General features: G+C 43.2%; 1 protein-coding gene across 1 annotated transcript in view; it reads left to right on the top strand.

Annotated features, from left to right (window-relative positions):
• LOC142140610 (piwi-like protein 1) overlaps positions 1-13,299 on the top strand; it is a 228,542-nt gene that overhangs the window by 181,702 nt on the left and 33,541 nt on the right. Inside the window, 2 exon segments of the mRNA XM_075198311.1 lie at positions 10,347-10,464; positions 12,821-12,935. Of these exon segments, the coding sequence (XP_075054412.1) occupies positions 10,347-10,464; positions 12,821-12,935 (233 nt within the window).

The following is a 13,299-nucleotide window of genomic DNA, read 5'->3' as shown; positions in this document are numbered from 1 at the left end:
TATGGCTTGTGGTGAGCAGGGCAGGAATCTGCGTGCTGTTCAGTATTCTGTAATTGAGCATCACTGTGTCAGCTATGGATCCAGAGACACAAAAAAAAACCACTGTTCTACATAAGCCCCTAGTTTAAGGTGCAATTTGCTTATACTTATTGGTTACTTTCCTTTCTCTTTTCTTGGTATAGTTTCTGAACCTGTTGACAGAGCAAGAGAACATGTTTCATGAGGCGTTACATGGTGACTATTAAGGCGCCTTATGTGTGGACTGTGCCTTAACCCAGGGAGTAACCAGTTTAGCCTCCTTGTGCTTGCTAAGGGTTAAAAAGAACTAGGTATCTGATGTATTTAGGTTGATATCTGGATGATATGCCAGGACCCTCTACATTTTTGGTCTTTTAGATTCCTCTGAGAGCAAGAATGGCTGCTTAACAGTGAAGCAGTAGAGAGAAGGGAGGATCCCAGATAATTTAAAACCGTAGTAGTGGAGGTGCTTCTTAAACCTATTAATTCCATGGGGATGCACCTGCTCTGGACTCTTTACAAGATACATTTTTTAGGGTCATCAGCATAAGTGCAGAGTTTTTCTATTTCACTTATTATTAACGAGTTCATCAATAGAAAAAAAATGTGACCTGTGTAATAAGATTCAATTTTAAGATCTGCTTTGTATGTATTCCTTCCTGGATAGTGAAGCTACTAACTGGGATTCCATTCCTCTAGTCAAACTCTCTAGATTAAAACCATTCATTGGAAAATGTGGGTCTGTTTGAAATACTCAATGGATAGGAAAGTCAAAAAAATGGTTTGACTCTTCACACTATTTCTGACACTGCAATTAAATTGGAGTTGGCAGTAGTCCAAGTCTCAAGGGAAAGTTAATAGATTATTTATGCAAAAGTATTGTGGTTATGAAAAGTTGGTTTACTTTTGTAAGGCATTGTAGACCACAATAAGACTTTTCGTCCAGAGAATGGCCTCGACAGTGGTAGACAGAAGTGCCCTCTGGCTGTATCCTTGAGCGGCAGACCCACTTTCTAAAAATTATTTAGCCAAACTTTCTTTTGATGGTTTCTTTCCGGGGATAATCTTGATTATCGCCCGACAGGTAGTATGGGATTAATATTCCTAAGCGGCCTTTTCGTCCCCTCTGGAGCAAAGAGAATTTCTCGGCTAAAGGAAATAACCAAGTTCCCTGCAGGGTGGGAATGTAGAAGGGGAGCATTTTTAAATATAGAGCACTTATTAATTTAAGTGCCTTGCACCTGGTTTATCCAGTTTTCCCCAATGGATTCGGAGTAAGGGATTTAACTGACAGCAATAACAAATAGGTTAATTTCCTACTCTGCTAAGCATAGGCAGGAAAAGAAACTTATATTTAGGTGATAGTCACAGAAAATGTCTCCACCAAGAACAGACATAGAAATGGACTTCCTACAGAGTCACAAATGGATCATCAAAAGAAAGTAACTTTGATACTACAACTGTTACAGTTGCTAGGTCCATATATAGACAGCCTCTTTCAAAGGAAAGAATGAACAAGGTAGAATAGTTGACGAAACGAAAGTCTTCAATAAGAAGATATTTTTTCTAGGTATGTTCACATCCACAATAGGTGTTATACCATGGGTAAGCTAACTCATGAGAACCCTGCAATTAGTATTGCTCAGATATTGGGGGTCACAGACGAGTTTCTGTACCAAGAAATCGAGATAATAGAGGAGTCAGAAAATCTTTCAACTTGTGGAAAGAACTCATGAAGAGAATCCATGTAACATCCATCTCAGAACGAGACTGTTATACTGACAACAGATTCCAGCTTTGAGGGATGGGGACAGAAACCGTACAAGGTCCCTGTAGTCAACGCAGCAGACTGCTACATATAATGGTCCTGGAAATGTGAGTTGTTTGGAAAGCCATAATTTACTTTGCTTATTTTAGACCATACACCTCATGTTGTTCTCGGAGAACTAGACCGTAGTAGCATTTTTTGAAGTAAACAGGGAGGTACCAGAAGCACAGTTATCTAACACTAACAGCTAACACTGATCATGGTCTTGTCAGAGAGCAACTTAGGTTCTCGATCAGCCCTTCATATAGCTGGAAAGAAAAATGTAGTGTATCAACTCAGCCGCTATCCGATTAACCAGGAGAATGGTGTCTGTAGCCAGAACACCAGAGGTATAGTCTACCCCAAATAGCTTTACCCCAAACGGAGGCTTTTTATCTTTTTTTTTATCTTTTTTTTTTTTTCTTCCCTAAACCCCCCCCCCCCTCCCCCCAATCATAGTTCCAGAGCAGAGGGTATAGATGCTTTTTAACAATCCTGGAAATTCCATCTGTGCGATCATGGTTTGTGTTGCGTCCTGAGGACACTTTCATTGATGAGGTGGAAATTATGGGAGTCTCTAATCAAGTAATTTAAAGTCTTCAAGGTAGGAATCAAAATTCTTAATTTCTCTTGCACATACAGTTGGGGGACACTGCTCACCTTGGGGTATAGAGATCGCTGTGGAAGTAATGGCAAAAAAACTTGTCTAGCCGATTTCCCTCCCCTATATCCCCCCTCCAGCAGGAAGCTCTCAGTTTTTTTTAAGTGCCTAACGCGTAAGGCACATTTTTAGTCTAGTCTTAGTATTTACTTAAAAAGGTTTATTTTTAGCCTCATTGCGGCATTCGTTTTGTGAATGCCGTGGCCGTACTCAGGGAGAGCGCTGACAGCGCTTTAGTGCTGCCCCCCAAGGTAGTGTGGACTTACCTGACACTATAATAGTGTCCAGGAACCCAGCTCTTGTCCAGGGCAGTATGAGTTCGGGCTGCGCCGGGAGCCGCAGCTGCAGCACCAGTCTCCTCTTGCGCAGCGGAGACTGTACTGCCGGCAGTCTAAACCCGCACCTGTTCCTGTGACACCGTTGAGGACACAGACAGCGACTGGACATGCAGGTAGCAGGGTCAAGCTTACTGGTAAGGAACTGTTATTACAGCTCCCACCAGTTTTTCAGTATACAGGCACCATTTTGTGAAGCTGACTAAGGGGAAGGAGGCGCTTCATTGTAGGTGTATTCCTTACGGTTTCCCCTGGCATTTTTCTAACTGACATTAAAGCTCTGTCAGTCTTTTAAAATCTGCACAGATTACCCAGGGGAGGAACCATTAGATATATTTATGTATCTAATTTATAAGCATGCACATTTGTTAGACAGTGCTTTCTGATAGTGACTGTTACTGTCTCTGCATATTTTATTCTTCTGTACTACTCTCGTCATAAGTGAAGTGGGTTCCTGCATAGTCACTACACCCTAATATATTCACGTAATTAGTGGTATTACCTCGCAGACCATACATAGATTGTGTTTACTGTATATCACTCTGTGTTGGACTGTTTTCTGCAGTGTATCTATTCATCATGTCAGAAAGAGGAACAAGTTCCAGGTTCAAAACTGTTGGAAACGGTTCAGTAACGTATCTCGCCTGTTCCAGGTGCCAATCCAAAATTCCTGGTGAGATGTCAGACCTGAATGGTCTCTGCATGACCTGTGAGAGTCAGTGTTCATCTGGGGACCCCGCTGATGTATACTGGCCTGGGCTAGAGAACTGGCATTGTCCATTGAGGATCTCAAGAGATGCTGCATGTTCTGAAATGGTAGGTGCTGTTGTTTTTCCTACCGTTTCTCAAGGAACACAGTCCACAGATGCCCTTCCTTTGGGACAGGCAATGCAGTGACTTTTAGACGCCTCAGCGGAATCCCGAGGACCTGCCTGGGTGCAAAATCCAGAAAGATCTGTCCACAATTTGGTCAGGGTATTTTTCTCTCTTGAGAAAATGTTGCAGCCATCTGCTGGTAGATGGCGTAAACATCTGGCCCAGACTCATTGGGGACTTTGGTACAGATCCGTCCTTTCAGGAGGACAGTGACATTCTAAGAATTGTAAGAATCTGATACTGAGGTTTTGTCTGCCTGGGAAGAGGATCTCTCCAGTGGGCAGTGGGTGGAAGATCTGATTGTGCGGTTAAACTATCGCAGACATTGAACATGCAGCACCACAGTGTTCCCTGCTTAAAGGGTAAAGAAAAGAGCAGTGTATTTTCAATCCTCTACTCAATTGTCAGAAATCTGCCAGGAGACTGGCCAAACCAGATAGCCAATTTCAGATACCAATAAGGTATCGCCTGTATTACCCCTTTCCAGTACAGAAGTTTTCGTCATGGGAGACACAACCAAGCGTGGATGCTCCTATCGTGCATTTGGCTAAGGCAACCATTATTCCTCTTCCTAGTGCTGCAGATTTGAAAGACTGCATGGACAGGAGACATGAAGTTGTTTAAAATCCATTTATTTAGCGTCTGGTGCTTTCCCTCCTTCCTATTATGGCAGTGGTGTCATTGGTTAAAGCTGTGGAAATGTGTGGTGGGTTTCAATCTGGTATGGCCAGATCCGAATTATTAAAGATGCTCCTGATTTCCTGGGGGATGCAGTTTTGGACGCATGTCAGGATATATCCAGGACTTCCTCATTAGTGGTGGCGACCAAATGCACCCTCTGGTTTCCATCTTGGGAGGCGGGCGCCGAATCCAAGAAAGCTCTGGAGGCCCTGCCTTATGATGATTCCTCCTTATTTGGCCCAGCCTTGGAAAAGTTAATCTCCCAGGCCATGAGGTAAGAGTTCACTTCTGCCGGAGGCCGTTCCCAAAACAAAGGGCACAAGATTTCACTCCTTTCGTTTTGTTGTGCAAACAAAGTGTGCCTCATGGAGGGGATCAGTGTTCTTCCCTGTGGGGGATGGGCAACTCAGAGAGGTAGACAGGCTTGGACGGGACGATGTACTGGTGCCAAGCAGACTGACAAACATGACTACCTACACCCCTCACTGGGAACTTCAGTGGTGGGAGCTTTGACTGCTAATCATTCGGGATCAGTTGTTCAGTTCTACCACAGACAACTAGGTGAGGGTAGTGGTGGACAGAGGGTACAGGATGGACCTCTAAGGAACGCCTCCACAGCATTTTCTGTCCACTCCTTTAGAAAGAGCCGAGACCAGGAGAGTGACACTTCTGGGGGCCATTCAGTCCTTTGTAGCAGCAGCAGTCATTGTTCCAGAGGAGCAATGGGGGTTGGGTTATTACTCCCACCTCTTTCTGGTACAGAAATGAGATCTCTCTTCGTCCCATTCTGAATCTAAAATCTCTCACTTGAGGATACCCAGTTTTCAGATGGAATCCATCTGGTTGGTTATCAATTCAATGGGAAAGAACGAGTTTCTAGCATCATTGGATATCAAGGATGCTTATCTTCATATTCCCATATGGGCCATTCACCACAGTCTCCTCCAATTTGTCGGTGAACCAGTGCCACTTCCAATTAAGAGCGCTCCCGTTTGGGCTGGTCGCAGCACCAAGGGTATTCACGAAGGTGATGGCAGCCATGATGGCAAGTTTACGTCAACAAGGTTGACTGTCTTGCCATATCTGGACGATCTTTTGATCAAAGCAGATTCAGCCGCTCGCATTCGGAATCATCTGGACCTAACGGCAAAGATATTTCATTCCTGTGGTTGGGTAATCAATGTCAAGAAGTCCAATCTGGTTCCTACTCATCTGATGGTCTTAAGTTTTTTGTTTGACACAAGATGCCAGAGGGTCTTTCTACCTCCAGGCAAGATGCAGAAGATTAAACTCCAAGTAAAGGTCTTGCTGTCCCTCTAGTGCGTATCCATCCTTCAATGTATGAAGCTGATGGGACGTATGATGTCCTGTTTCACGGCAGTACAGTTTGCTCGATTTCATTCACAATCCTTCCAAAGCAAAATCTTCGCCAAATGGAAATACATTTTTTTATTTTTTGATCCTTGGCCATGAGAGAAATTGCCAAGATCATAACTTGGGCTGCACAGCAGGTTCCTGTCACTTCAGCGGTCCTCATACTAGGGGTGAACAATTGAAAAGCCGATTACCTCAGTCGACATGCCATATACCTGGGGGAATGGTCCCTACATTCGGATGTGTTCGCCCAGATTGTTCAGAAGTGGGGTCAGCCGGAGATCTACATAATGGCCTCTCAGCTGAACCACAAGGTGGACAGGTATTGTGCCAAAACAAGAGATCCTCAGGTGTTTTTGGTGGACGTCATGATGATGCCCTGGAGGTTGTCTAGTGTATCTATTTACTCCAAATCAAATTTTGCCTCTGATCTTGAAAAAAATCAGATTCAAAAGGGGTGCAATAATTCTTTTGCCACCAGACTGGCCGAGAAGATCTTTGTACGCAGATCTTCTTAACCAAAAGCATTTCTCCTCCTTGGCGTTTTTCTTCTTGGAAGATTTTCGCAGCCAGGCTCTGTTTTTCCATGAGAACTTAGCATAGCTACCTTTTGATGGCTTGGTGGTTGAATCCTTGATTCTTGGAGGCGATCGTCAAAGCTCGGAAATCCACATCTTCTAGGAACTACCATTGTATATGGAAAGCAGGTATCGATCGGTCCAAGATTAATCGAGTAACGACTGCTTCCTGCAGGAAGGTTTGGACAAAGGCTCAGGTTTCGGCTTTGTTCATTTCCAAAGGAGGCTGGTCCTGATGCCAGATGTTCAGATGTTTCTTCAGGGGGTTCTTAAAGTTCAACCACCTTTTGTTCTTCTGGTGGCTCTATGGGACCTCAACTTGGTGTAAACAGCTTTACAGAAGTCACCGTTTGAACCATTGGAGCCTCTATCTTGAAACTTCTTGTGTGAAAGGTTTCGTTCTTAGTCACACGCCTAGCTGAGAAAATGGTCAATGAGTTGTCTGTTTTGCCGTTCTCCTTTTCTAATTTTCAGTATCGACAGGGCTGTTTAGCGTGCCAAGCCATCTTTTCAGCCAAAAGTAGTCTCTTTCATATTAATCAGGATATTGTTGTTCCTGCATTGTCTCAGGATTCTCCATCCAGTAGTCAGAGTTCGGTTCTAGCTCTGGATATGATTAGAGCCTTGCAGATCTATGTGGACCGTATAGCTTCCATTAGGAAGGCTGTCGCTCTCATACTGTGCTATGATGGTAATAATCGTGGCTGGCCAGCCACTTAACAAACAGTAGCTAGCTGGATTACGGCAACTATTCGTCAGGCTTATCTGTTGGAGGGTTCTCTGATTCCTGATGGCCTCACAGCTCATTCTACCAGGTCAGTAAACACATCTCAAACAATGCGGCATTGGGCCTTGTTTAAGCAGTTGTGTAGAGTGGCTACCTGGTCTTCCGTACATAAGTTTACCAGAATTTACTGCCTCCACGTCTCTGCATCCAAAAACACAGGTAAATGTAAAGTGTTACATGCAGCTCACTCTGTGTACCCACCCCTAGGGGCAGCTTTGGAACTTCCTCAAGATGAGCAGTGATCCCAACTGTATGTGCAAGAGAAAACAAGATTTTTGTACTTACCGTAAAATATTTTTCAACACAGTTGAGGGACACTGCGCTCTCACCCTTTTTATTTGTTCTGACAGTTCTGTTAAGTATTCTGTTGTGTTTTGCCCTCTTGCGGCTTTGTTAATTAAATAAACTGAGTGCTTCCTGCTGGAGGGGGAATAGATGGGAGGGGAGCAGGCTAGACAAGTTTTTAGTGCCATTACTCCCACAGTGCCCTCTATACCCCAAGGTGAGCAGTGTCCCCTTTATACACTGTGCTGAGACCAATTTCCATATATCTGCAGAGAACAAAGAAAGTGGTAGAAATTGATCAGCTCTTTGTTACTACAGGGGCATGATCCATCAACATACCCTTGCAAGATGTATCTGATACAGGCATATGAGGTCTTCAGGTACCCAAGATTATAAAGGCACATGAGCAGTGGCAATGTCTTTGGATCGGATAGCTCAAGTATCTTCAAGAGAAATGTTGTAAAGTGCAGGATGGTCTACAATCCTCACCTTTACAAAACATTATATGTTGAACGTGACCCCAGTGACTCAATCTGTTTTGAATGAAGCATCCTTCAGACTAGGGATCAATAAATAATAATTTTCCATTAAATGTGGTGTTGCTATTTTTGGCCCACCCTAAAAATATATATTTATCTGTTGATTTTCTTTCCTCAAAGAAAATAACCCTAAATATTCCCACCCTAGTGGTAGTGGTTGTATTGATTTTATATTTTTTAGAAGCCGCTTCGAAGTTTACTCAGACACTGAGGAAGATTAGGAGTTGCTTTATAAAGCAAAATGATAGATGCCATGGCCGTTCCGTGGAGCTTTGGGCTGGGGTACGTCTTCCCTCTAATTCTGATGCTACCCTGGGTACTGAAAAAGATAAGATCAGAAAAATTCCACTGGTTCTTCTGGCTCTGGATTGGCAGAGAAGATCTTGGTATGCGGATCTTCTAGCTATGTCCGTAAGTCCTCCTTGGCGACTGCCTCTTAGGGAGGTTCTCCTTAATCAGGGGCCGTCCTTTCATCAAGACCTCGCTTGCTTAAGTTTGACAGCATGAATGTTGAAACCTTAATACGAAGACTATCTGTTTTTCGGATAGTGTTCGGACTATGCTCCAGGCTAGGAAGCCCTCATCTTCCAATAATTATCGTATTTGGAAGTCTTATGGGAAATGGTGCGAAAAGGAGGTTTCCATTTCTTCTTTTCGTGTGGGTAGGTTGCTGGCCTTCTTGCAAGATGATCTGGACAAAAGTCTTTATCTGGGATTCCTTAAAGTTCAGGTCTTGGCTCTCAGTGTATTTTCAGAAGCGTTTGGCTTTACTTGATTTGAGGTGTCCAACTTCCTTTTTTTCATCTGGACGCTCCTTGGGACCTAAATTTGGTTCTTTTGGTGCTGCAGAAGTCACAGTTTGAACCTCTAGAGTCTGCTTCTCTGAAACTTCTCACTTGGAATGTTTCTATTTTACTGGCTATTGCTCTAGCTAGACGGGTATCTGATTTAGACAATTTCTTGTCTTTTGCCTTTTCTGCTATTTCATGATGGTGGTTTTACGCACTTTACTCTCATTTCAGCCTAAAGTGGTTTCTAAATTTCCTATTAACCAAGAGATGATTATTCCTGCGTTGCCCTAGGATTTGTCCTACAACAGTCAGAGTTCGAGCCCGTTGTTGTACATGGTCCGAGCTATGTGCATTTATGTAGATCGTACGTCATCTAGACGGAAAACAGATGTTCTCTTAGTATTGTATGAGGCTCGACAACGTGGCTGGACCGGCCACGAAGCACGTTGAGCAGTGTCCTCCAACTATTGGTTAAAGTGAAAATGGGATTTTTGTACTTACCGTAAAATCTTTCACTTAACATGGTTGGAGAACACTGTGCTCCCACCCCTTGTTCTGACAGTTCGGTTTGTTCTGTTGATTGCGTTTGCCCTCTCTTGTGGCTTTCTTAATTAAATAAACTGATTTATGATAGCTGGATGGTGCATAGATGGGAGGGGAACAGGCTTGACAGACTTTTACTGCCATACTCTACATAGTGCCCTCTATACACCACTGTGAGCAGTGTCCCCAACTGTATTAAGTGAAAGATTTTAGGGGAAGTACAAAAAGCCCATTTTAGTTGTCTGCCAAGGAGTCCTTCGAGGAAAGAGAATTAACAGATAACTTGATGGCAATCTTAAAATATTGGGATATAGTTTGCCATTTTTAAATATTTGTCATATAAACCATTCTGTTTAAAGAAAGATCCATCAGATTGGTTAAATCTGAAAAAATGCAAAAAAATCAAAATTCTCGTGTCATGACATAAATGACTTTAAGAAACATTGAAATATTAGTATCTAAAAAAAAAAGTTATGTAAAGTGCATGTGAACCATGTTTTACAGTGTTGCATATTCAAAGTTGATAGAGGTTTATAGCAAGACTAGTAATGTAGTAAACGCTGTATAATACTTTTGGTCAAATGTTGACTTTGTGTTGTCCATTGGAGTGAGGGTCTAAGAACAATGTCCTCAGAAACATGAGTTTTTGAGCAACCAGTTGTAACAAGTCTTTCCAGCTGTCATCTAGCAGGCTATTTTCAGCCCTTAAAGACTGACTTGTAGCCTCAATTTGGCCATGCATATGGTGCCCTGCTCTTGGGCTCCATATACTTTGAGCCTTTTAGAATTGCAGAAAGTATGGGTGCTTGAACACAAGGTAAATAGGAGCTTTTCCTCCTATCTCCCACAAGCCACTGTGGTCATAAAGATTTGTTTTTCTAGCCTACATTGTGTTTTTTTAATAGGTAAGAGTCATCCACCATTCTGCTTTTATTTTAGGTTTATGTATATTTCTTTTGATTGCCATGTCAGTGGCCATATAAGATGAACCCTACTTTGAAAAGCTGCTCTAGAAAAATCTACGAAACAAGTTTTTCTTCCTTAACAATTTTTGTCTCCCCTTTGAAAAAGGTTTAACTGACAGAATGAGAAGTGACTTTAACGTCATGAAAGATCTTGCAGTTCATACTCGCTTGCCGCCAGATCAGAGGGAACAACAATTGGGGAGATTTTTAAACTATATCCACAAGTAAGCAGGTTAATTTTGATTTTTTTTAAATTGCCATCAGTATTTAAAGTTTGAATAAAGTGGACTCCTGGGGGTAAATGTATCAAGGTCCGATTTTTCCAGCATGTTAAAATCGCGGGTGTTGACCTGCAATTTTAGTCCCAAACTCATCAAATGTATGAAGCTGCGATTTTTACTCTGATCTTCTCCGGCGATTTCCAGCGATTTCCAGCGATTTCAAACACTCCCGTATTTGGCAAACTCTCCTGTGTTGTAGCAGCAAGCTATATACAAATCATTGTTACGCTGCCTGAGCTCCGGCAGCTGTAAAAACTGTAAAGAATAGATAAGTTTAAAAAAAAAAAAAAAAGCTTGGGGTCCCCCCTCTATTCATGCTTAACCTTAGTGCTGCCTGACTACTGTTGGTTCCGTGAAAATCGGGGAATAAATTTGCGTGGGGTCCCCCCCGGTTTTCACTTAACCAGCACTAGGCACACCAGCCGGGATTAGCGGCACTATAGCAGGGGGGACACACGGCAGGGGTCCCCCTGCCATAATGACTAACCAACCCCAAGCTGTTCAGCGCTGGGCTGGATTTCCTAGGGAGAGGGGTCCGCCGAAAAAAAACGAGCGCCCCCCTCCCTTCCCCCCTAGGGACACCCAGCCCAGTGCTGATGGCACTAGGGCTCTTCCTACACCCCTGGGCGGTGGGTGTAGGGTAATGGTGCATATATGGTTAAAAAAAACAGACGCCATTTTGTTTGGTGGAACTACAAGTCCCAGACAGTCAGGTTGCCCAAAATATTGTGGCCATGCTGCTACTTGTATAAACTACAAGCACCAGCATACCCACGGCAGCCAGGGCATGTTGGCACTTAGAGAACCACAAGTGCCAACATGCCCTAACACCCAGTGCTGGCTGGGACCTGTAGCTCCACAAAAGAAAATGTTTACAAAACCACCACACCCTCATTAAAACCACTAGGACTTATTAAAAATAATAAACCCACAATAAACACCCTCATTTACACCATATTCTTTTTAATTTAATAAATTCCCTGATACTCACCAATGAAGTTTTCACCTTTTGTCAGCAGCTTTCAATCCAAAATGGCTGTAAACCAAGTCCAAAATAAATTTGTATCCAAAGTCCGGCTTGCCCCTGTCCCAAAGTTATTTGTACTTCCAAATGTCCTGGCTTGTAATCTGTTCAATTCTTCACCCAGGATGGGCTCATATTTGTACATCCCATGAATCTTCTGTCTTGATTGCAGAAAAATAACAAATGGGAGGGGCTGCCACAAACAGCTCCTAGCTCCTAGGAACTCCGCTACGCAATGAACTTCATTTGGAAGAGCCCTAGTGCTATCAGCACTGGGCTGGGTGTCTCTAGGGGGGGGGGGGGGGGGGCGCTCGCTTTTTTTCGGCAGAACCCACTCCCTAGGGAATCCAGCCCAGAGCTGATCAGCCTGGGGTTGATTAGTCATTATGGCAGGGGGACCCCTTGCCGCGTGCTCCCCCTGCTATAGTGCCTCCAACCCAGGCTCGTTTGCCTAGTGCTGGTTAAGTGAAAATCAGGGGGACCCCACGCAAAATGTTTCCCCGATTTTCACGGAACCAGCAGCAGTCGGGCAACACTAGGGTTAAGCATGAATAAAGGGGGGACCCCACGCTTTTTTTTTTTTTCTATACTTTTAATCTATTCTTTAAAGTTTTTACACTGACAGGCAGTGTAACAGTGATGTGTTTATACAACACGCTGCTAGCAAGCAGCGTGTTGTATCTGGCGTGTTTGAAAGCAAAAACTCTCCTGAGTTTGCTTAATCGCAGCTTCATACATTTGAGACTTGTATAGCTGCAGTGGCAAACAGTCAGGAGTTTCATCTGTGGCGATTTTGCAAATTGCGATTTTGCCAGAAGTGCAACTCTGGCGATTTTGCACTAAATCTCAGCTTTATACATCTGAGTTTCAACTCTCCCGAGAAAATCGCTGGATTTGCAAAATCGGACCTTGATACATTTACCCCCTGGTGTTACTCACTGGCAGGTGTTTGGTTTATTTAATAGACAAGGTCCCTGACAGCAGCTAAATTAGTGAACCATTTTGTACTACTGCTCAGGCCTCTAAGGAGAGCTGTTGTGTGGATTGACCTACTCAAGCAGCCACATCCTAACTTGCACAGATGCAAATCTTGCTCTAGTTAAGATATAGGGACTTTTCTTGCCTTTTTAAAACAAACTGTACATGTGCAATTTCTACACACATATGGTAAGCACTCCAACCACAATCCATCAACAAGTCAGCTTCTGAAGCCTCCTACAATGTCGGGTACTGTGTAAACACAATAGGGGTTCATGTGTTGTATTTGTTCTTCAGGGATGATAGTGTTCAAAAAGAGCTGCGGGACTGGGGCCTAAACTTTGACACCAAACTTCTGAAGTTTACAGGGAGAGTTGCCCCGCCAGAGAAGATTTTACAAAGTGGCAGAACTGTAAGTAGTGTTCAATATTTCAATTAAAATAACTAGTAATAAAACAAAGGGAAAATAGACACTGTGCTTCTGTGTAAAGGGAAGATACAATGTGTGTGTGTGTGTGTGTTACTATGACCTAAGTTAACAGTGAAAGTATTCTGATTTGAGGTGGAAACTGGACACTACCTTGGGCTGAAATGATGGCTTTTTTGGTAGAACAGCCCTGTCTTCATGAAAACAATTATAAATGGAGATGTGCAAGACTTGCTTTAAGAAAAGTTGTATTCCATGTTAGAAATGTCAACTTCGACTCAAAAAGGGCATACTGTAAGGCAGACAAATCTAAGTTTATGTTCCAAGGAGCTGCAAGAGGAATGTATGA

This window comes from Mixophyes fleayi, chromosome 2, assembly GCF_038048845.1.
Source record: "Mixophyes fleayi isolate aMixFle1 chromosome 2, aMixFle1.hap1, whole genome shotgun sequence".
In the NCBI taxonomy this organism is placed as follows: domain Eukaryota; kingdom Metazoa; phylum Chordata; class Amphibia; order Anura; family Limnodynastidae; genus Mixophyes; species Mixophyes fleayi.
This window is presented reverse-complemented; position numbering and strand designations above follow the sequence as displayed.